This window comes from Ictidomys tridecemlineatus, chromosome 7 (genome assembly GCF_052094955.1).
Source record: "Ictidomys tridecemlineatus isolate mIctTri1 chromosome 7, mIctTri1.hap1, whole genome shotgun sequence".
Classification (NCBI taxonomy): domain Eukaryota; kingdom Metazoa; phylum Chordata; class Mammalia; order Rodentia; family Sciuridae; genus Ictidomys; species Ictidomys tridecemlineatus.
Window position 1 is genome coordinate 92,628,311 of NC_135483.1, and position 25,614 is coordinate 92,653,924.

The 25,614-nt window shown below is 43.7% G+C and overlaps 1 protein-coding gene across 1 annotated transcript in view; it reads right to left on the minus strand.

Annotated features, from left to right (window-relative positions):
- The window catches only part of Gpr39 (G protein-coupled receptor 39), a 196,403-nt gene extending 174,727 nt beyond the window's left edge, over positions 1–21,676 (minus strand). The window contains exons 1-2 of the mRNA XM_078017223.1: positions 21,581–21,676; positions 20,366–21,346 (exon numbers count right to left, since the gene is read on the minus strand). Coding sequence (XP_077873349.1) covers positions 20,366–21,346; positions 21,581–21,620 — 1,021 coding nt within the window. The 5' untranslated portion in view covers positions 21,621–21,676. The remainder of the gene's footprint in view (positions 1–20,365; positions 21,347–21,580) is intronic.
- Positions 21,677–25,614: the final 3,938 nt, after the last annotated feature.

The following is a 25,614-nucleotide window of genomic DNA, read 5'->3' on the forward strand; positions in this document are numbered from 1 at the left end:
CTTCCTTCGTCAATGACCCTGATGGCATTGGTGGTTCTGTTGGGTTAACAAGTGGATCTCATTCCCATTTCCACCAGCCCATCAATCCAAGTTGGCATGTATTTTTCCACTCCTGGAACTCAATTTCATGTCAAGGGTACTTCCAGTTGCTCTTCCTTTTTTTTTTTTTTTTCTATCAACCATGTCAATTTCTAAGAGGCTGTCCTTGTGGGTCACAGCCCTGGGAAGGGAGAAAGGGAGATTGGAAGCCAGCAATACAGCTCCAGAGCATGACTTCTCCATTCACCACCTTTTTGCCCTACTCTGGTGGGAAATCACAGCTCAGACCACTGTGGGCCAAGTCAAAGGGGGGTGTTCCTTAAAACTTTCTGCCACAACAAAGTCACTGAAATGAACCACTGACAGAAAACTGTCACTGGCCCTTAGTTCAATATTTCTTCCAGCAAGAAAGGACACAATCCTATGGAGAAGACTGGGGTTTATGCCTGTGATAGGGCCAGGGGGACTCTCAGATGTTTCTCCAGAAATCTGCCTGAGGGTCAGGGAGTTGCCTGCTATCCACAGACATTTGTGGCAGGTGTCCAGGAGTCACAAAATGATGGAGTAGGATGGGGATGGGTCAGTGCCATTTTGGTTGGCACCACAAACTGACCACGCATCTTCAGCTCAACTCCTTTGTAGACCAATGTGTGGAGCAGTCTGGTGCAGCCCTGCAGGAAGGTGGGACCCTCATGGATTAACCAGAGACAGCAGGAGCTGCTGAGTGGCATTCAAATCCTTTACAAAATAAGCAAGGAGCACAGGGCCAAGAAAACAAAGCTTTTCACGGTCGCCACTCACTAGCCCCTAAGCCTCCATGTTGTAAAACCTGGTTGGTGACTCAAAAAAAAAGGGGGGGAGGGGGGCAGACACTCCGTTTTCCATCAGATTTTTTTAAAAAATCACTTCTCTCTTCAGAGTCCTCTAAACCTGTATTGGAATGGAGCCATTCAGGAATGAGCCCCTGCAGAATGATTTGAAGCAAATTCAAGTATTTCTCTCACAACTATTCTTGTCCTGGAAGGCATTCAGTTGTGATGTTCCTCAAACTTTCTGTTCTCCATGTGAGTGGTAGCTCTTTGCTATATGGAAAAAGATAAGAACAATCTCAACCCTATCCGAAGACACCTAATTTTCTTGTAACTAAAGTCCCACCATTGTCAAGAGGAGCCTTGTCTGAGCCACCTGCACAGGACGGCTCTATATTTTCAATAGAGCTGTTACAGTAATATGTCTTTCACAACAACTTGCCCAGAGCCTCTTGGTATATGGCCTCAGTGATGTCTGAAAGGCTATTTCTACCCCCCCCCCCAAAAAAAACCTTTATTTTGAATATCACATTAGCCTATCATCAAGATACTGTTACTACAAAAAAAATAAATAAAAAGTAGCCAGTCACCTTTGTTTTTTCTTGATTTTTAAAATAACTGAGGGTCTTGGCTACATTGTGATTTTTCCAGGTTTATATGCTTATTTGGATCAAATTTCACATTGCATGTTCATTACAAATGGCCAGGTGGAACATGATGAGAAATCATGTTTGCTATTTGGCCTCCTGAGTTATTTATTTTGGAGAAATGGAGAGCTGCACCATGAGGGGATAGTCTGATGAATGTTATTATAAATGGCATCAGGGCCACAGCCTAGCATTTTGGCATTTGGCACTAATCATCGATGTGACACATTTCAAAAGAATTAAACATATTCGTGCTCCGTGCTACATGTTAATGTGCTACCAGAGTCGAGGGGAGGATTCCTGACAGCCACATAGAGAGGGAAATAAACAGTCCTGTGCATCTTTCTTTCTCTCCAGTGCGCAGGCTCTGTATGCCCTTAGCCTTAGGGTATGACAGAAGGCAGGGAGAATGACAGAAGGATGATCCAGAACTAAGCAAGGCTGTCCACCTGAAACAAGGGGGTGCTTTGGGACATACGGCTCTGGCACCTGGGCTTCACCTCTAAAATATTTTCTTTAAAGGGCCAGATAGAAAATACCTTAGGCTTCCTGGGACCACATAGCCAGTCTACAGATTCCTCTTTTTCTTTTCCCTACAACAGTTTAAGAATGTACAAACCATTCTTCCAATACACTGCAGATATCGAATATAGAAATAGGTCTTGCCCATGTGTACCTTGCTGCTCCTGACCTGGGGCATTAGGTGGTAGTCTGCCATTGACCCCAGACCTCCTGAGCACGTAAAGCCCATGATTCAGCTCTGAATCCTCCTGTCTGAGTCAGAGCTGTGACCTGGTGACACAAGCATGGTTCATACATGAGTGGCTGGACATTGCATATTGGTCTCCACCCCGGAGTGCAACCACAGTCCTTCCGGAAAGGAACTGGAAATGCCCTTCCAGATTAAGTTCAATCTTAATTCCTCCAGGAAGTCCTCTATGACTGCTGGATCACACCCAGCCCTTCCCAGAACGTCCACTCACTGCTGCTCATATTCCTGAGCATGCCAGACCTTGGGTACATGGCAATACTGTTATCGACAGCATGACCTCTAACTACTAACCTCCTCGTAACACTTTAAGGCTCACCCAACACTTTCTCCAGCATTGCTTCCACAGGCTCTAAGAGGTATTTATTAACCACCTCGTGAGAACTTCTTGAACTTTTATATTGCAACACAATATACACATGTACATGTGCAGCAAACACAGGTGTCAATATTCACCAATGGTCACAAATACAAAACAAACAGGACTTGAACCGGGGCCATCTAGTTCCAAAATCAATGCTCCTTATAACACTCTCCTACTCTCAGTTCTTTCACATGGCTGCCTGCCTTCCCTAGTGTTTGGCAATTTCCTTGCCATCAAAGGTCACACTCTGGGCTTCTCTATAGGCCTCCCTGACAGAGCTTAATAAATAGGGTCCTATTCACAGTGGCTGCTCACTAAATACCTGTGCTGACCTGAGGTGCGAGCCTAGGAATGTAGACTAATAGACCCCCAAATGCTACTCAGTGCAAAGCAGGAGAGAGGGGAGAGGCAGCTGCTGTCTCCCCACAACAGGGTTGCCCCAGAGGGTGGAACTTGCAAGCAGAACCCGCCCACACTTCCGGTCACCTCCCATACCTTCCCCAACCACACCTCCCTTTGTCTCTCTTCTCAAGTTTGTCCCAGGAACAGCCAAGGAAGAATACATTAAAGTGCAAAATTTTTCAAACTCTGGGCCAAGACTGACATTTTTTTACTAATAAAATGAATAGGGCAGAAAATATCAGAATGCATTTCACATTCTAAGGTAAGCATGGGTGAATATTGTTCAATGACACCTGTGTTTGCTACACATGTATAGGTGTATATTGTGTTGTAATATAAAAGTTCAAGCAGTTCTCGCAAGGTGGTTAATAAATACCTCAAGCTCTGCAAACAGCCTGCCTGGGTTCAAATATACCTCTAATTCTTAGTGGCTGGGCAGATTTCTTAAACTCTCTGTGCTTCAATTTGTTTGTCTCTAGAATGCCATAAATAATGGCACTCAACTCATAGGATTTTTGTGCAAGTTCAATGAAGATCCACGTAACAAATAGTAAAAAGAAATGTTAGGTACCATAATTAATGCTCACATTCATCCACATAATACCACTGCAAGATGAGGAGATGCTTCTGTTATCCCTATTTGACTGATGGAAACTGAGGCAGAGAGCCATGTACCAGGCACAATAGCCAAACCAGCATGAGAGTTTCCAGTCCCTTCTCTACCCACCAGACAGCAATGTCCCACATCTCTGAATTTTCTTTCAGCCTAAGAGCTCTTTACTAAGCTGAACATAATTACAAATATTACCTGCTACCCACATTCCACAGCTATGTGTGATAAGGATTGATGGGATACTGTCTGCAAAGCGCTCAGAGCACCTCACAGACAAGTGCAATATAAATCCAGAATGTCATTTTAACATTCTCATTATTATCATTAAAATTGGAAAAATGAGAACATGATTTCAGCGCCTCAAGTTTTAATGGGCATCGGGAATGTGGGTTCTGGGAACAACTGGTTACCGCAACGCCTGCATCTCAGATGAACTTGCGTGACATAAGTAATGTCTAAGCCATCGACTGTTTATTTCATGATGAAAGTCATCTTTCCCTCCCTGGGGCAGAGTTGTTCTTTTTTTTTTTTTGTATTTTGGGAAATAAAGCTTGGCTTGATGACAGTCTTCCAAAAATTTATTTTGATTTATCGATTGCCATGGCCAATAATGCCTTGGCCTTACAGGTATGTGCAGAAAACATCAACACGATCATTTATCAAAAGCTCCCACCCAGAAGGGCTGCCAGGGCCTGGAGCCGCTCTTGCTCTTCCAGGAACTTCTCACAGGATAAAGGTCAGGGGCAAACAATCTAGAGGCACAGGGACCTCAAGGATCCTCTAGGCCTACACTTTTCCATTAGAGATGAGCACATGGCTAGGGCCATCTGAATGTGGTCCAGAGGCTCCTCAAAGCCATCATGAATCAACTTTCCTGGGCTGTCACTTGTACTTTCCAAAAAGAAACGTCAAACTTTTTTACATTGCATCAGGGAATCACATAATAGAATTCAGTGCAAATACCCATGCGTCTTTACAGCTCAACAGAGATTTCAGACTTTCTTCTCTAGGCCATGCTTAGGGCTAGAACCCTAAATCCTTAGGGTGTTATTTGTAAGAGGACTTCTAAGGCAAACCTTTCAGGTTCACCACCTCCATGCTTCAAGAGGAAACAGGCTCTGATGTGCTCAAAGGTGGTACAAGTCAGTGGCCCAGCAAAGACTAGAACCAAGTTTTCTTGAGCCCTCAACCAGAATTCTTTCTCTAATAACAAGGTCACTATAGAAAACTAGCGCTCACTGGGGATCTTCTACAGGAAACCTCCGCATACTTCCCACTGAATGTCAAACCAACCTTTGCTGTATCTAACAGAAGATCTGAACTGAAAAGGAATTTTTAGAAAATTGGTAGAAAGGGGATTGGAACATATGTTCCTCTTGTACGGTTCCACCGTGTCTCTGTGTAGGTCAGGAGACTGTGCTCATGTATCACATTAAGTTTATACTTTCTGGTATTCCTTTGACACCTGTAGCAGTCTGAAAAATATTCCTTCAGCGTATCAGGCCCTAAAACCTAAATTGTAAATGTTACCTTATGAGGAGGAAAAAGTTATATTTTTGCAGAACTGATTAAGATAAAGATCTTAAGGTAAAGAGATGACCTTGGATTATCAGAGTGGGCCCTAAATTGCATCAGATGCACTCATAGAAGAGGAAAACGGAGGGAAATTTTACACACACAAACACAGGATGTTATGGTATGAATGGTTGTGTCTCTCCCCCACCCCCAAATTCATATGCTGGAAACCTAGTACATAATGTGAAGGTACTTGATGTGGCCCTTGAAGGTAAATATTCCATGAAGCTGGAGCCCTTTCATGCATCCATTTTCTGCTGCTATAACAAAATACCTGAAGTTGGATAATTACAAAGAAAAGAGGTTTACTTAACTCACAGTTTTGGAGGCTTAAAGTCCAAGGTTGGGTAGTCCCATCTTTTTGGCTACTGGTGAGTGCCCACTTGACTACATCACAGGATGGAAGATGGCATCAAGGTGGAAGAATATGCTAGAGGAAGAGATCCCATGGGCAAGACAGAAGCCAGAATGCCAGAAGAGGTCAGTCTTACTCTTTTTATAACATCCCACTCTACAGAAAGTAATTTACTCTAAGAAACCAGCATTAATCCCTTTGGAGGGCACTGCTCCAAATACCTTATTTTCTCCGCCATGCCCCTCCTTTTAAGGGGTCCACCACCTCGCATGTCACCACACTGGGGACCAAGCTTCTGGTACATGAATCTTTGGGGAGCATACTCAAACCATATCCAAGCCCTCAAGAATGGGATTAATACTTTTATAAAAGAGGCCTCTGAGAACTGCTTATCTCTTTTACCACGAAGGAACACAGCAAGAAGTCAGCAGTCAGCAACATGGAAGCGTGCCCTCGCCAAACACCAAACCTACCAGCGCCTTGATCTTAGATGTCCCAGCCACCAGAACTGTGAGAGATGAATTCTTGTTGTTTACAAGCAGCCTCTTATAAAGGTAGGTGCAAAAACTTTTCACTAGGACAGAGGAGATGACATGAGTAGAGCAAGGAAAGATTCAAAGATGTGTAGAGTGGTACAACCACAAGCCAAGGAATGACAGCCGCCACTGGAAATTGGAAATGTCAAAGAATGGATTCTTTCCTAGAGCTGCCAGAGGTTTTTAGACCCGCTATCCTCTTCATTTGGGCCCACATAACTGATTTCTGACTTCTGATTTCCAGAACTGTGAGAGAATAAATTTCTGTTTTAAGTCATCAAGTGTGGGATGATTTGTTATAGCAGCTACAAGAAACCAATACCCCACCCTGCCATCACTCACACCACTTAAGATGCAGCACTTACATACTGAGGCCCTGTCTACTGAATGTGAAACCCACACATGTGGTACTCTCTCTGATATCTCCAGGCATGTAGCTCACACCAGGTGAGGCTTGCCCGGAGAATGGCGACTCCCATTTAGGAAACTCCACCAAAGGAAGTGATCATGAGGTGAGCAGCTTGCTCACCTCTGGACTTGTGAGGAGAGAAAATAGTTACTACCACAGTGGTTGAATCGAGTTGATATAGAAAGCAAAGATCAGCACCCCAATGTGAAACTAAAACATTTTCCAAAGAAAACTTTTCACAAATTACTAGTTTTTCTTTCTTGAATAACCTTTTGTACATCTAGAAGGCAATCAATGCATCTCATGTTTCCTATTTTCTATGGTACATATCCTTGATATTAAAGGTGGGATTTTATACCTGAACAAGGAATCTCGGCTTAAGGCCAATGCCTCATGGAGACAGAATTGGAAAATCCCCAAGAGAAAAAGCTGCTATCCAAAAGCAGAGGGAACATCTGACCCTGAGGCATAGCTAGAGATCTTTGTTTTCCAGGTCAAGGTTCAAAGTCAGTCTGATTTTGTGTTGATGAAAAAATACAATCTGATACCCAATCGGTGACCTAACAGAATGACTCAGGGTCCCAGGCAGGAGACACACCCAGTGGATTTAACATTAACCAGCTCCTGGTGGCAGCATTTTGGAGGCAGGAGGCCCTGGGGCTTGTCCCTCTCTGTCCCCTTGCTCACACACTGAGATGATCTGACTCCTGGGAAATGTCACCCAGGATTCAGCAAGGATGAAGGAAAAGGACAGAGAAATAACCACTGTTAAATTGAATCAAGTTTGACCTAAAGCTGCCTCCATACATCTTTTAATATTTGCCTAAAGTTGCTTCATACACAATGAACTGTAACCTAACAATGTGTAAACAGACTGTCACTGACCCTAGTACCAAGAAGCTAAGTCTCAGCCAATCATAGCAGCCACAGGCAGTCAACCAATCAAGCTAGCTCTGTGCCCTCATTTCTGCTTTCTGCCCTATTTCCAGATCATATTGCAAGAAGTACATTCTGAACCATTTTTGGTCCATCTCACTGCCTGATTCTAGAATTGCAAATGAAGCCAATTTAAAATCTTCACAAGAATTTGTTGTAAATTTTCTCTTTTAACACTACACAGAGAAGAGAGTCTGGAAAAGTCTGCAGAGAGCAAAGAAGAGACTCAAGGATGATGAGACTCCTCATCACAGACCAAATGGGACAAGGCCCCTCCAGGAGGTGTCTGTTATTTGTGACTCTTGGCTCTGTAACTGGCTCTTCTAGGTATAGCTTCGTTCTCCTTCGGGACCACGCCTCTCAGAGCATGAAGTATTGAGGGCATGTCCACTATACCTGCCCTAATCTCAGCATCCCTGGGATGGATGAGCAACCCCAGCCAGTCCAAGAAGTGCTCATCCATGGCACTTTGAACCTAAGTGGAGTGACCTCAAAGATGGAAAAATGCAAGAAAATGATACCTCCTTGACGGTGCAGCCCAAGCCAGCCGTCTACAAATGCCTGCTGCCTAGATCCTTGAACAATCTGCTTCTTTCGATTTTTCCTTGAACTATTCCTTATACTTCCAAGAAATTTCTATTTTATTTATCCAATTTAGGATTGGGTTTGGTGGTATGTAGTTTAAAAATCCTAATACAGCCACCAACTTCAAGATCTCCACAGCCAGGCTCAGCTTCCTGCCTCATCCTCACTCTCTGCCACACATTATAATCACCTGCAAGCTTGAATAGTACCGACGCCCAGGGCCCTATGGCCCACGGATTTGATGTAAATGGGATGGAGGGAGGCACTGTTCAACACTCCACAGCAACTGGACTATGTAGCAAGTCTACCACCTTTCATGATCCTTCACAGTCATGCCTGCCCACTTCCGGTCACCAGAACCCAAGGCCATTCCACACGAAACCCCTCACATTGCTTCTGCCTTCCTGCAACACACACAGGAATGGTTGCATCAGTCTGTTTGCACTGCATTCAGGAGTGCCACTGCTCTTCTTGAAAGCCTTATGTGGGTCCCTGTTGCCTCCAACAGGTAGTCTCTTCTTTAGCCTAGCTGTCGACTTGCTGTATATTTGACCCAATAGACTTTCCAAACTAAATCCACCACTCACCGCTCCCTTCCAGGTCCCTGCCAAGGATCTACTGCCTGTTTTCTGGACATACAGAATTCTTAATGCAAACAACAAAGCCCATTCCAGTTTCTACTAGAAATGAAGCCATTATTTATTTTATACAATCCCTAGGAGAGCCAGAGAATCTGATATGCAGCCAGGGATCTTATCAGTTTATCCCACCAAAATATACCAGTGCAGTGTTACTGCCAACATCTGGCCTAGGTTGCCACCCTTAGTTCTCCTCTCTTTGCTCTCTGTCAGTGCTGTTTGTCACACATTGGTCCTATCCCAAAGGAGACTCCATGAAGCTCCTTCTCATCATTCTCTTCCAAATGACTCTCTCATGTTGCACAGGTGACTGGCCCAGCCAAGGTCACAGACTGTCTGCAAGGAAGGCTGGGAGAGCAAGTTTCTGACCATCATCTTGGGGAAGCAGAACTCAAAAAGAGGGAATTCTCCAAACCTAAGAAGTACAAAATAGGTGATAGGTAGCTGAAAAGCCAGACAAATGTCCACCAGACTTGGCATCATGCTTCTTCTCTTCCACCCTGACTGTATATAACAAGTACCACCTGGCACATGACCTCCTTTAAGGGGCCATCTTTCTGCTCAGGGAAAGAACATGGACCTTGGAACATGTCAGATCCCAATTCAAATCCCCATGGTCGATGACTTTAGGCAACTCCACAAAGTGAGGATAATGACACCCTCAGGAGAGTGATGTTAGGAAGAATGGACGTGAAAACAGAGGCTGACCCTTCAACTGGCCCCCATGCTCTGGCTTACTGTGGCCCCGCATCAGATAGCAGGAGGAAAAACAAAAAGCACTCCAAAGAAGGGCTACATGCCTCATTTCCTGGGCACCTCATACCTTGCAAATTTTGATAAACACAAGGAAGAGGAAATCCCCACCCTCATCACAACCGTTACTGAGATGAAAATTCTCACCACCTTGCAAATGGGGCCTTGGAGCGGGATTTAAATCTCTATTTAAAAATAAAGCAATGGAAAGTTTCTTGTACCTAACGGCATGGTAGGGCAAATTCCCACCTGTTGCAACTCCACAGAAAATACTTATCAGCTCGAGTGAGTTTAGTCCTTCCCACTTCATCCTCTTCTAGTCTTTTTCAGGTGAAAAATCCCCTCCAGGTATTGCAGAGCAGGGCTTCTCCCGCTTCAACACTGTGGCCCAGAGTTCCCAGGGATCTGCTTAGAATGCAGATTCTGATTCAAATTTATGAGTTCCCAGGTGATGCTGCCTGTCCATGGGCTACATTGTGAATAGATCAAGCTGTAGGCGACACCTCTAGAGTGAAGTCTAATTAACCACTCTATTAAAAATCTGGAGCCAAGAACTAGCTTGCTTCACAGTCACCATCCTCTACTCTTCCTTCAGTGAAAATGTTAAGCTTCTAGTAGGCTCCACCTCAATACTTTTATGCCCCAGTGGAGAAATATTAAAACTCCTTGAAAGGGGAAAATAGCTTCTTCTTCATCTCTTCAGTCCAAAGGGTATTATGCACATGCTAAGTTTTATAAATATTTGGTAAATGAGCCTTCAGATGCAATATAAAGATCTGCTTAAGTGATTAGAATATGGTAAAGTCAATCTAGGCAGGATTCCTGGAAGAAGTGGGCTTGCAAGAAATTCAACAAAGCTCGAGAGAGAGAGCAGCTGGCTTCTGCACAGATTCCCTTCATTCTCTGGACAGTAATGTTCAATCACCAAGGTGACCCATTCACCACCTCGGTCAAGACAAACTAGAACTTGAAAAGCAATAACACATCAGCCTTCTTTTAAATATAGAAAATATGCAGCTGTCATTTCAACATGATATTTAATTTTTCAGAATGGCAGCATACACAAAGCAGACCCACAAATCTCCCCGAAAACAGTGTTTCTGCTGAATACATCATGTCTTCCAAAGAATTATAATAGACAAAGCCAAATGTGATATATAAAGCCAAACGACTTCTGTTCAAACACCATGTGTGGAGAGTCTTATTTCTAAGGTACAGTGGATGTTTTTTTCCCCACTTCATTAGAGAAAGGAGATGGCTTATCTCTCCAAGTGCAATGAGCCTCATCATTCCCTACTGGGCCCGACTCCCATTTCTGCACGTCTTTGGTTTTGTAGCCAGTTAGACATTTAACAAGTACAATAACAACTGAATGCTTCCGTCTTTCCTCTTGATCTCTGTCTGTCAGATCCAGGTAACACTACCCTCTCCGACAATATAGCCACCCTTGAGATGTGTAAAACAGTGGGATGAAGATGTCTCCACAGCCCTCTGCCTGCCAGAGTGGATCCTACACACAGTTATTGCAAACAGGGAACTCTGTCAAGTTTTTAAGTTGGCAGGAGCCTTAAAGTTAGAAAATGGTAAAGTTTGTTAGTCCAAGACATCGCTCTTATTCCAACCAGCTTTCAGCTCTGGGGTTGGCTTTCTCTCCTCACTGCTTTTTCCGTTGGAAGCTAAAGGAAGAAAGATATAGTCTTGTGGTGAGGGAGAACTTCTGGAAGCAGCAAAGCTATCCACACAATAATGCACTTACAGAGCATTTATTCAGCACCTACTAAGTGCCAGACTATGAAGAAGAAGAACAGCCAAAGCAGTGATAATTACGAGAACATTCCAATATCTTTTTTTTTTAGTTTGATGAATAACATACCCAGGAATCCAAAAAAAATGCAGCTGGTGGGACTCATATCTGCAAATATGGAATTCATGAAATATGAGTTTAAAAGTCCTATGAGTGGTCCATGGTGTCCTGGACTGTGGTAAACTTCTAGATCACCAAGGACTGAGCAGGTGACCTGTAGATGGTTGGTGAACTTGTATCTGGCCCAAATGGACAGTTCTTAGGTGGTAAGACTCTTTAAAGAGAAGCTTCTAGAGATTGGATCTGTCTTAAAAGACCTAAGTAAGGCAAGACACGTGTTCACTTGGAAGCCCACAAACAGGCTTCAGTGACTTTTTGTTTTCCACTGCTACATAGCATACCATCATGAACTTAGCAGCTTAAAACTTATTAATTAGGGCACAGCATGGCTGGGATCACTGCTCAAGGTCTCAAGGCACAGGCCTGGCTGAGTTATTTTCCATGAGGCCCCAGGGGAAAAAAATCCCACCTTTGAGTTCACCCCAGTTCTTATCCTCTTGCAGATTCTCGCCTCCTAAAGGTTATCTGCACCCACTGCCATGTGGTTCTTTCTATCTTCAGAGCTAAAGCAACAAGAAATTTCTTCCTTATGAAATGCCTCTCAAGCTTTGACCCTCTGAGGATCAGGTGACTTGGTTAAACCCACACAGGAAATCTCCCTATTTTAAGGTCAACGGATTCAGGACCCTAATTACTTCTGCAAAATCCATTCACTGTGACACCCAGATTAGGGTTTGATTAAATAACTGGGAGAAGGCATGTGTATCCAGGGTCAGGAATCTTGGGAACCATCTCAGAATTCTACCTATTGCAAGGAAATAGAGGAGAGGTAGGGAGAGCTGACATCACCTCCTGAGCACCATTGTTGAGGGGGTCTCCTTCCCTTCCAGGAGCAGTACCCACTGTCATGGAATGTCAAGCAGCCTATGAAGAAGCATAATGAGTAGCCAAGGTCTCTGATCTCAGGAGGATCCAGGTATAGTCAGGGGATACAAGTGCCCCCATCTAAGGAATATCTCAGATGGCTCATCATGTGCAGGAAGATCATTATAGGCTGAAGTTGTTCCAGAAGCAACAAGGAAGAAGTAGGGGTTTGACAATGTCATTGAAGAATGGATAGTCCATTGCACAACAGAGAATCGCTTAGTCCTACTGTATCCTACTTGTGCTCCTTGGAGATACCTGCTAACCAGAGCCCAAGCTATGCTGGGGCAGTATGAGCTTGTGTGCTGGGAAACACAGTCACTAGCCACGGAGGGCTGTGGCAGCAGCAAGACTTGGGAAAACTAAAAGCCAGCTAACTGGACTAATGGCAAGAAGGACTCACTGATACCAGCTGCTTTACCAAGACTGTGTCCCAATGAAGGGTTGTCACCCTTTTTATTCCAGGGATACTCTCAGCCCTATATTTTTTCCCAAGTTGCAATAAACAAATACCATCACCCAGGGGAAGAACTATAGTACAGGTTCAGTGGTGCTTTCTTTACTGTTTAAAAACTTTCCATAGCTTCCAAGGCTAAATTTCAAACTCCTTAGCTATGGTCTCCTAGCTGACTGAGACTGAACTGACTGATCTAGCCAACCATGCTGGGCTCCCGGCACATTAAAGGGAGACCTATGGAGTTTACAATCCCTTTTCACCCTTCACAAAATCTGGCTTTTAAGATAATTGCCCAGGTAAAGAGGTCAAGAAACCCACACTCTGTTCAAAAAACTGGATCCAGGATACCTCTATAGCAGGCAGTACCTGTGTTTTCCTCCAGAGCAGTAAGCCTCAGGGCTCAGCCTGAAGAGAGATGGCTACAAGCAAATTTGCACTTTCAGGGAGAAATAAAAACACACCAGTCTAAAATTTTCAAAATGCTACCCCCACTACATCTTCTCTCCATTACCCTGAGGAGTACTACTCACCCCCTCGTCAGCAAATGGTAAAATGCCTGTTAAAGTATAATGTCTAGACTTGTATTATTGCACGAGCATCTTTTTAAACAGAATTTAACAAGGACTATTAAACACCACCCTAACCTTCATTTCATGGCTACTCCTGTCAGATACACATGATGAAAGCTTATATTAAGGAGTCGATCAACACAGACAGTTCATTTACTCAGGGGAGAGAAAATCTTAAGTGTTGTGCATGGTGGCCTGACTTTTTGAGGCCTCATAGGAATCAGATCCCTTTCAAAGAGAGCTTCTTCGGGCTGAGACTAACCAGAACATTTTTTAAGGAATGATACACTTCCATAGGAATGCATGTCCAAGGGAAAACAGAACTTTGCTTTCCAAATCCAAGTGAGACTTGCTCACTTATTTATTCAATTGACAGACGTTTATTGGTCATCTGCTATGTGCCAGGCGCTATGCCAGGAAGGAGGCACAGTGTTGAGCAAAATTAGAGATAATTCCTGCCCTCAAGGAAAGAGAAGGAAAACAGATGTCAGTCAAATTATTACACAACTAGATGTAAAATTACAACTGTTCCAAGGGAGTTGTAGTGAAATCAAAGAATGAACCAAATTTCCCAGAGGAGATCTTAGAGGATGAGAAAGAGATTAAACTTGGTAAAGTGGGTGGGGTTGAGGACAGGCAGAGAGCATGGAGTGTGACAGGAAAACATTTCAGGCAGAGAAAAAGAGCAGGTACCATTTTTCAAAGAAAATGATGGGGACCAATGGGGTCAGAGTAATTTAGGGGTATTGCAGGCTCAAAGTCCAGGGAACAGGTCATGGTGTCCAGATGAACAGGCATGCTAACGAATGGGGTCTGAGGTTCCAATATTCTCTTCCTCAGAAACTGCATCTCTCCAACAGAGAACTGAAATCTTTGAGACAGCCTAATTATACAAATAAAGCCCCATTAATAAATTCATATGTCAAAGCCTTAAAAGCCCTTATGACTATAATTGGAGATGGGGTCTGTAGGAGGTAATTAGGGTTAAATGAGGTCCTAACCCGACAGATTGGTGTACCTCTAAGGAAAGGGAGAGACACCCTGAGTGTGCATGCACAGAGGGAAAATCATGTGAGTAACAGGGCCACAGGCAAACCCGAGAGAGAGGCTCAGGAGAACCAACCTCGCCCAGCTCTTTGATCCCAGATTTCCAGCCTCCAGAACTGTGAGGAAATAAATGCCTGTGGCTTAGGCTCCCCAGTTTGTAGTCTGTTGTTACGGCAACCAGAGAGAACTGATACAAGGGGGAGACAGGCAGCCAGCAAGGAGAGGCTTTCGTTGAGCGCTTTCTGGTCTGTGTTTGACCTGAGAGCCACTGATTGGCTTTAACTTGTTGGGGTGACAGATCGGTCACCAATGAGGTCCAGTGGCTGGGATGTGAAGAACAGCCCTGAAAAGGGCAAGAGTAGATGCAGGTTCTTCCAGGGATGGCAGACCAAGTCAAGAACCCTCCCTGGACATGGGGCTATCCAGAAACAAAGTGGAAAGGGTGCAAGCTCTTTGAAAGTGCTTGTCAAGAAAAGTGCCCACCATCAAAGGTGGCTCAGGGAGGCTTGTCAATAGGCTCCACTGACAGCAGTGAGGATGGCCAGTCTGCTCTCCAGTGCTCAGTGAGCATCCGAGGAACAGAGGGGAAAGTCCATTGGTCAGGGAGGTGAGAGAAGGAAAAGGAATTGAAAGTTAATAGGGTCATTCAAGTGGCAAATCAGGGAACCTTATTCAGCAGCTCAGGACAAAGCTTCTGGACTCACTTCAATACTCTGCCCATGTGCTGTCTCAACTTACAAATTGTTTTTATTTCAAGCAGTTTTTGGCATTTATCAGCTGAATGTTTTCTCAGCTAAGGCCTCTGCTGCCTGGATGTACTTTGGCAGCCCCCATGAGGCATCCAACTAGGACAGATGAACAGGCTTGCTAATGAATGGGTTCTGGGATTCCAATATTCCCTTCTTCGGGAACCATATGCATCTCTCCAACAGCGAAATAAAATCTTTGAGACAGCCTGATGATCCAAATAAGCAGCATTATTATATTTGTCTGCCAGGCTGATCACAGGACATTTGCAATTTATGACAGATATCCCAAATAGAAAAATAAACATGAAATATCATTTATTACAGGCGCATCTAGATCAATAAGGGGAAAAAAGAATGCAGACAATAATATGAATATTTGAGGCAAAAACTTTTCCTGATATATTCAAACATTTGAATCAAACACTATCTTGCACTAAAAAGTTACTGATTTAATTCTTGCGATAGTTCCCTGAGAGACTGGGTTGATATATCTCTTTACACCACTGAAAAAGCCTTTGGTAGGAAAATTAGTGGTGAAAACAAGATTATAAGACCACTGTTTAAGCTAGTCAAGAAAACAACCATTAAAAAATTCTCATGGTTGGGGCTGGGGATGTGGCTCAAGCAGTAGCGCGCTCACCTGCCATGCGTGCGGCCCAGGTTCGATCCTCAGCACCACATACCAACAATGATGTTGTGTCAGCCGAGAACTAAAAAATAAATATTAAAAAATTCTCTCTCTCCTCTCTCACTCTCTCTTTAAAAAAAAAAATTCTCATGGCACTTCAGAACCATTTGAAGGCAATGATTCTCATATGATCCTTGATATACACTGGATAGAACCCAGGGATTGATTCCTTAGCTAATTATATTTTTCGGTTAAGGCCTGCACACGGGTGCTGAATTTCATAAAGTCAATGAAGAGGGAGTGAAAAGACACATGAATCAACTGCCAAGTCACTGACAAATGAGGGCCTATCTGAATCAGACCAGGTAATTTTGGAACAATAGAAAATTGACAAGGACGATCCCAGGACAGGCCCTTCAGTGAAGATGATTTAAATAGCAAAAATTAAGAGAAGCCCTGGGAGAAAGCATTCTTTGTAATCTTTCTGAGAAAATCAAACACAAAGGCTATCATATAGTTGCATCAGAAACAATCACGCCCTTCAAAAAGCCACACTTGATTCGTTCTGAATAGTTATAAGAATTAACCTACACTTGTAATTATGACCTATATTTATAATATACAAGGTGAGTTTTTTCTCATAATTTTCACTTTCAAATCCCAATCAACTCTGTTTTCACATGAGGTTTTGAAGCCAATTTTAAGGGAACTAACTTTAAGGATTTTTTTCAGGTCCCCAGATGAAGAGGGTAACAGTCAGGGTCTCTCTTCTGTCTTTTCTCTTCTCTTCTCTTCTCTTCTCTTCTCTTCTCTTCTCTTCTCTTCTCTTCTCTTCTCTTCTCTTCTCTTCTCTTCTTCTCTCTCTCTCTCTCTCTCTCTCTCTCTCTCTCTCTCTCTCTCTCTCTCTCTCCCTCTCCCTCTCCCTCTCCCTCTCCCTCTCCCTCTCCCTCTCCCTCTCCCTCTCCCTCTCATTCCTCTCTCATCCCCTCCTTTGGTTTGGCTTCTAAACTAGGGTCTGAAAACCCAGAGGATGTGACTCTGATCTCCTTCTCCCTGTTTCCAGGAATATCTAAACATACGTCAACCTTATTTTTAGAGTAGTCCATGAAAGCAGCAACTCTCACCTTTTTTTCCAGAGAAGCACATAAGACGACCATCTTTTAAGATATTCTCCTATGAGCAGCCCAAGTTGGTGTGCAATCTCTACCACTAGATGGAATTTCTTCCCTTTCCCTCTGACTCCAAAGACCAAATCAGAATGTAAAAAAGTGCAATTACTGTGGAGTCTTCAGTCTTCCAGAATGTTCCTTTAATTTTCTAACTTCATGATTATCTGTAAAAAATCTTTTCTTCATGACGTCTATTAAAAGCCAGTCACTGCCCTGTATGAGGTCACTTCATGCTCTTGAAGTTACAAATTAAAACTGTATCTTCAACCACTCTGTTGTTTGACTTTGAGTGGGTGACGTTTGACAGGAAACCATGTGTCCAAGGACCTGGGTGCCATATGTATTTGAGAATCCTTCCAAGGGAAAGTTCAGAAAAATAAGAAGGGAAATTCTAGGAAAGCCTTCCTTGAAAGGAAACCTCGTTTTGCACATGCTCAACATCCAAGAGCAAAAGAGCCCTATGCACTGGTTCCTTTTCCTCAGAAGAGGCAGAAAGCCAGACCAGCAACTTCTGTTCCGACACTGGACAAGTATCACCATGGCCACATTAGCAGTGACCTTGTAAGGGGAGATAAGCCTGGTGCTGATTTCTCACTGAGCTAACAAGAGACAAGAAGAGAACTCACGTTTCCAGGAATGTGCACTTTTGAATCATTATTTTTTTCTTCTGCAAATTGCTTGAGACTTCAGAGGCATCCCAGCACTTTTTCATCTCCCAGAGTTCTCAATTTGTTTTCATTATTTATCAGTCCAGCATCTCAACTCAACGGAGGCACAATGGCAAAAGATGCAGAAAGGATAATTAATGTTTTCTACATGGACTTCCTCATCCTGGGTAGATTTATGAATTTCATTCCCATTATGCAGAAGTTAGGATTTTTTAACCATGAGGGAGGAAGAAAACCCTTAATTGTCTTTTTATTGCCTCAAGAGCTCCAAAGACATCTTGTGCTATGTCGTCATTTACACTTCACACTAAATTCAAAATACGTTTGAAATGAGCAAATATTAGTTTTGATTTGACCCATCTGTTAAATGAAATACTAAAAAAGACAGCTAAATCACTATATTAAACTCAGCGATTTGTAAACAATTTGTATGTTCATTTGTTCTGGGTTAAAAATGCCCCAAAGCACAAGTTTTATGAAACCCACAGAGTAAATTGCATTGTATTAATCTGATGGAAGCGGGCCATGATTTCTTCCTCTTTACTCCATTAATTTATTTCCTAACTTGAGTTAATTAGTGAGGGTCCCTATTTTTAAAAGCTCTTTGAAATTCATTGGGGGAAGGGGACATTTTGAAGAACTGCTTTGAAAACCTACTGCTGAGGAAATGGGCTAAATATAAAAGATAAAATTCCCCCAAGATATTATCACCCGTGGAGCACCTGACTGCCCTTCAACAATCTTGCTGCTGGCTACACAGAGGGTGATTAATATACAGTTGTCATGAGAGAGAGGGAAAGAGGTAGAAGTAAAGAAGAAGAGCACCCTGAGATCAAACTCTTTCCTGGCCATTACTAACCGGAGGGGATGAGCCCCATGAACCTATCCATCTCCAAATGAAAGTCTGTGACATTCTGGTTTTATGCTAGCCAGTGGAGACTGACTTCAACTTGGAACACCCACGGAGGAAGGAACTCACTGACATCTATTCAAAGAAACAAAAAAATAAATAAATAAAGATTGGCCAAATAGAGAACAAAAGTAAATCAATTATTTTTCCCCCCTTTGGTCAAAGTAGCCAGGATTCCTAAGTTAGACTGGGAGGGGGAAAAAAAAAAGAAAATTCATTCACATTAATGTAGAAATTACAGCCAACAGCTTAAGATATGCCTAAGAGGATATGGAGAAAGAGAGGACTGGCCTTTTAACAAACATTCAAGTGTTAAGCAAGTGTGATGTCCATTCCTTCATGTTTTGGACAGCAGCCAGTGGGCAGCAAAGATGGAGCAGGGTCGAGTGTCCTTCCCACATCCCCACACGATCTTACCTGCCAGGACTCCCTTCTCCAGCTTCCAGTGAGGCTGGCCAGAGGAAGAGCAACTCCACCATCTAGCCTAGGTAGCACCTTTGTTGTTGAAGCCTTAGTTCATTTTCCCTCTGCCAAGTGCCTGTGAAAGTCATGGCCAGACACTCATTTTCCTGCCCCAAGATGCATAGGGAGGAGAATTTGGGTGCTATACAAGAAGATTTTGATCTGTCTTCTGTAAGCCACAAATTCCTCCTCTATAAAATGGAAACATAAATCACCCAGCACAGCCCCTGAGGCAGAGTTGGCATCCAAAACCTGCAGGACTCCCCCCTCTCATTTTGCACACTTAGATTAAAATCAAATCAGCCTTTCACCTATACACCAGAAGCCAGGAGCTGGGCTGACACAAAACCTACCTGCCGTCCAATATTCTGCCCTGTCTAACCCCTGATTCTGGAACCAGTCACTCAAGTTTCCCACACCAAAACAAACAGCACCATGATTTATCCCCTCGCCCGCCACCACATTGCAAAGTGGAAGAAACATTTGCAGTATCAACTCCCTCTTGACTCACACACACCCAAAGCTGTTTTTCTTGTTTTTGCTTTAAAAAAAAATTTTTTTTAAACCCTTTACTCACACACTTCACATGTCCTGGGTTAAAAACCCAGTCTCCCAAGTTTAGCAATGAAGTCCCTTTTCTGAAGACTTTGGGGCCTCACAGACCACAGGCTCCTTTGAAATACCCCCATTAAACCCAGAAAAGCCCTCAGTATTTTAAATCCTGTATCACAACAAAGTTGGGAAAACAAACAAACTTTCTCTGCATGGGAATTGGATACTTTGGGAAATCAGTCAAGTCCCAGGAATCTGCAAAGCTGCAATGTCCAAATCAGACAAGAGGCCATGCAGTCTTGCTCTGTTTCTTGGCTCTGGTAAGAAACAATGCACTGCCTCAGAAACCCAGGGTCCTGGGCAGGGCATGTCTGAAAACTCCAGTTGTTTGTTGTTGTTGTTGTTTGTTTTGGTAAAAAAAAAAAAAAAAAGTAGAAGATCACTCCAGGGGGAATAAAATAGCAGCCTGGTTTCTCCAGAGGAGAAGAGTGGGAACAAAATCTAATTGCCTAAGAAAGGCTCTTCAGGATAGAGACAGATAGATAAAGGGCTCCCTTGATCTCTGCAGAACTTGGCCTTTGCAAAGGACTTTCACCTCTGCGTTACCTAATTTATCCTTCTTATTTCCCAGTAGTTTTATGTCTATTTTACCCAAGATATTCTGTGACTTGCTCAATGTCACAGAAATTGTGTCCCAGACCTTCTAACCCCAGTTTAGTATTCTTTTTCATCATAACCCACCACAAATTCCCAAAACATAGAGAAGAATCATCCAAAGACACAGATCAATATCAATGCCCTAATTCTGCTATGACTTCAGCCTCAATGAACTTAAATTTAGACTTTTAGGGCAAGACGTCTCAACAAGAGGACCATAGGAAATGGTTCAGGTGAAGGTGGGGTGCTGCTCCCAGATCGCCCTCCACAGTGACTCACTCAGGAAGATGATAGTCTGCCTCCTGGCAGTCCGACTCTCCTCACTCTCTGACTTTCTCATCTGCAGCTGTTGCCCGGTCCCAGCCAGCGTGCCCTGCTTGCTCCTCTGGAGCACCTGCATCATGTTCCAGCACATGAAGGCCACGGAGACCAGAACCAAGAGATAGACGATGAAGGCACCAAAGATGCTGGACTGGAACACAGTCCAGCGGCTGGAGAGGTTGGTACAGATGGACATGTTGGAGGACTCAGGGTGCTCATGGTGGCGGGTTCGAGAACGGTTGCAACTGAGACCCCGGTGACTGGGCACATTCACCAGAGGGTACTCAACACCCATGGCAAAAAGCAAGGGCAATGCTACCAGGGCAGAGGTGACCCAGACAAAGGCAATCAGCAGTTTCACCTGGCAGGGCCCAGAAACAGCCTTATACCTGAAGGGATGACAGATGGCCACATAGCGCTCAAAGCTGAGCGTCAGCACATGTAGCAGCGTGGCATAGCTGCAAGTCTCAAAGAGGAAAGTGTGAAGCTTACAGGACAAGGAGTAGCTGGGTGTGGTCAGGGGGTTCCAGATGATGCTGTAAAACTCCATAGGCATGCCAATGAGGAAGACCAAGATGTCTGAGCAAGCCAAACTCACCATGTGGTCTGTCACCTCCTTCTGCAAGTAGCCCTTCTTCTGCAGAACCTGGGTAACCCGAATGGTGACGCTATTCCCCAGGATTCCTACCACAAAGATGATCAGGTACACCAGGAAGAGGGTGATTTTGATCCAGGTGGCCACCTCAAAAGCTGGGACATGGCTGTGATCAATGACCGTGGAGCAGTCACTGCTGGAGCTCCTGGATGAAGCCATTAAGAAGAGAGTCACGCTGCCAGATTCAAAAACTTCTCCAACTTTCTTTTCTTCTCCCAGCAGAGCCCAGAGTTCTTTGGCGGCAACTCCCAAGTGGACGCAGGACTTTCTCTCACTTGAGTTCACTTGACCAAAAAAAAATAACTCAGTATTTCAGCGCTTTCATGAAAGCTTCCTGGAGCAGACCAACCTAGAAGAGGCTGGTGGAGCCTGGGGGTGGGGTTTTGAGATGAGTGTGCCTGAGTGAGGGGGAGGAGGAGGAGGAGGAGGAAGGAGTTTCTACTCTCCCAGCCCGGCTGAGACAGACACCCGCAGCCCCTGGCGATCCCGCCCTGCCCTTCTTTGCAGTGGGCACTCACTTTGCTGCAGCCCTCCTGTCCCCCTCCAGCTTCCTGGCATTCGCCCTGACCCGCCCTCCAAGAGCACCCTTTCTGGGTTTGCGGTAGGCAGGAGGCGGGGAAGTCAGTGATCAAACATTAACCACGGTCAATCGTGCTCAGCTGCCCGGCTGCAGATCTAGCCCAGCCACCGGGTTTGACTCAACACACAGGCATCGTCTCCGGAAGACGATGGCCCACCTCCGCTGTCACCCACGCCACGCGGCCACTGCTTAACCAGCACTTGGGGTCTGCCCTGATGTGCATTCCAGGGGAAGTGCAGCCCCAGGGAAGCTGGAGTGCGCTCACTGGGGACTTTGAGAAAGACAAACTTCCCCCTCGCCCGCCCCGCCCTCACTCCCACAGCAGTCGCGGTCCCTTCAAATGTTAGGTCTTGGCGGTGGCTTGCCCTGACACATGCCTTCGAGTCTGCTACCGGCCGGGCTTCCCTGGAGGAGCCAGCAAGCGCTCGCTCCTAGGTACCCTGCCTTTGGGGCACTCAGGGTGTTTGCAATGAATGGCTGGAGTGTGACCTGCCTGGAGCAGAATTGGTCCTGCCGTCCCTTCCCGCTGAGGGATCCGAACCCCAAAAGGCAGGGGCGCGGGGTCCCTTCTTTCGGTTTCACTCCACGACACAGACTGCTGCAAATCTTTAATTGGGAACATGCATATGGATGAGGATGGCACAATCCACTGGGATGCTCCGAGGGGAGGGAGTTATGCCCAAAACATCAGGAACAGCAGGAGCAGGCTAATGTGGGAATGTCGGGACAGGGCCACTGCCTTAGAAAAACTACTATATGACATTTTTCCTCTTTGGAGAAAGGAAAATCTCTAAGGTTTTCACCTATTAATTCTAAAATCAGAGGACTGGGAGGTGGGGAAGAGTAGAGGGAGACAATCCTATGCATTGTAGGACAGACACTTAAATACCTAGGGCCAAAACTTCTCCAGACTTTGCTGAAAGGGGGGGGGGGGGGTTGGGGGGGGTGTGCTCTAAGTCATGAACCACCAGCTTGAATACAGTAAACTAATCCCTTTTCCAACACAGGCCCTGTGCTGAAACATCCTTATATTATCACAGTGGCTACCCTGGTCCTATCATTTTAAAGAGGAGGGACCTGGGGGTACCTAAAGGGTAGCTAGGTGCTTTCCCAAGATCATAAAAGAGGGTGTGAGAGCAAGATTTCACTTCTGTGCAGAATCTTGAAAGAAGGACAGAAGGGTTAGGGTTAGGGTTAGGGTTAGTCAAACACAGAGGAGCAAAGAGCAGAAGAGTGGTTACCAGAGGCAGGAAGGAGAAGAAAATAGGAATCCACAGGTCAAGAGTACAAAGTTACAAAGTAAAAGATGAATAAATCCAGCAATTTAATGTACAGCTGGAGGACCATAGTTAATAACATTGTAATGTACATTGAAATTTTGCTAAGAGAATAGATTTTAGCCCCCACACACATACCCTGTCACTCTGGAAGATGGCAGATTGAATTTGCTTGACTACACTAATCATTTCACTGTGTGTGTGTGTGTGTGTGTGTGTGTGTGTGTGTGTGTGTAAAAATCCTATGTAGCACATCTTAAAAATACTCAGTTTTTTAAAAAGTGAGAGAAAAACTTGAAATTAACCTGGATCTGACCCTTGAACCCACTTCTTAACTCCTCACAGACGGGAACCCTATAAGTATAGCAGGTGCTTGGGAAATGTATCCTGAATGACACACACAGAAATAGGGAGTCTGTTTTCTGAACCTGGCCCCACAGTTCATGACCTTGGGGATTACTTGTCCTAGGGAGGGAAGGCTATATGGCCACCAGATCTCTATAATTAGCTTCTTATATGGCCACAGTGTTTTCTGTCTCTCTATATACTTGTTCTCTCTGTTGAATTACAAGCTCCAAAGCCAAGGAATGTATCTTCTTCCTCTCTCACAGCTCCCCGTAGCACCCTAAATAATAGGTTTTGCTAGAGGCCTCGCCATCCCCCATGTGTGCTATTCGACCTCCTTTCTAGCAAAGAAACTCCTAACTCATTTCCTTATTGGTACATGTTTTTAGCTAAAGGATCTCAATGACATTCTACCTGTCCTGAAAAACTCACAGGATAACATGATGGGGGTAGATGGGACCCTGGGGACTTTCCTAACTCCAGACTAGAATCCTGAGTGGGCTCCTCTGCAAAAACCTCTGGTTGCTTGATGCTCCAGAGAAACTGAGAAGAAGGTGATCTAGGTCAGACCTACAAACTTCCCTACCCTCAACACACACACACACACACACACACACACACACACTTGTGCGCACACATCCCACATCCCTGCTTCTAACCACCTCTTTCTTCTCAAAACTATAAACAAGTTAGGGCTCTTTCAAGTATCCCCCGGCCCAGCCATAGATCTGTCCTTTTGAATTCTCCTTAAGTCTTTTTCTGAGCCCCTATTATGCATCATGCACATTCATATAATTCACTTCTTTCCATCCTCACAATGCTGCAAGGTGTATATTATTGCCCTCATTTTACAGATGAGGAAATTCAGAGGTAGGGGGTTAAATGACCTGCCAGAAAGGTGCAGAGGCAGGATTCAAACTCGTGCCTGTCTGGCACACCATGGTGCCATCACTTTGTGCAAGACAAGACTGTGCCAGGTGGAAGAACATCATTTTGGGGAAAGACAGTGTTTTCTGTCACCAGCCCTGATGCTGTTCATTTCCCCAACTGCAGTAAGTCCATTATCCTGCAACATATTTGATAATCCCAATTTGTTCAGCTCAGACAAGATTCCCATTACTGTCCCATTCTTTTCATCAATTTTTTTTCTCCTCCCAAAGTGTGAACACAGATTACAAATTCATGGCCAAACAGTGAGAATCAAGCCAATTAACATTCATCCCTTATAACAGAGATGGAAAAACACATTTTGAACAAAGGCCCAGGAGAATTAAATTTTCATTTCACCTTTGCTTTTCCCAAGACCAATTAAAAACTGTTTAATGTGCTCTTATTGTTGATAAGACTGGCATGGCACCTGGCCTGGGTCTGTGTAATCTAGATTTTTTTTTATTAGTTTATTGCATGGAGAGAAAAAGTAATCAAAAATGAGAAATAAGTATACTTTAGTTACCTTTTCATCTCAATTCAACTCAAGGTCACTCTACTCTGGGGCCTACACAAATCTATATTCATATTCTACACATTCTAGATGACCTTTGGGGTCACATAGCCTAGTAGCTTTCCTGAGTTTTTTTTTAAATACTGAATCTCATTTTTAAAATATAATCTTATATTGGTACCCAAAGAAAACACACACACACACAGAGGCACACATATTTATATATAAATATATTGTTTTTTTAATTTAAATGTATTTTGTATGCTCAAATTGATAACATTAACTCATCTGAAATTAACTAACAATTTATACTCTGATTAATACTTTTATTTACAAAGATTTGTGGTAAAAATCATAAGGACCATATTTTAAGCTGCAAAGAAAATGTCACATATTTTCAAAGATTATAAACAGTGCAGATACCTTATTTATAATGCAACACGACTAAAAATTAACATCAAAACCATAAGGCTGAAACATAAAATTCTACCATGTCAAAAAAAGAATTTTAAATCTGTAGAATAATTCTCAGTCGAAGAGAAAAAGAAAATCAAAATTACAGACTATCTAGAGAAATAACACAAAAATAACACATATCCAAACCTATGGAAATAGCTACAGGAACCCCTGAGGGGAAAATTCACAGTCTTAAATGCTTCTAATAGACAAGGAAGAATAAAAATAAATGAAGTCATAAAAGGATTAAAATTAAGGAAGACAATAAGAAGGGATTAACAAAGATGAAAGTAATTATGAAGAAATGAGATAGTAGAACTAGTAAATAAACTCAAAAGTCCCACTTTCTTGTCTAAATTAGAACTCTAAAACAGTCCTACTTTTTGAAAGTGGGACTTACCTTTTTCCTGAGGTGCCTTCAAGATCAGTTCCAGGTGACCAGCCTGCACTCCA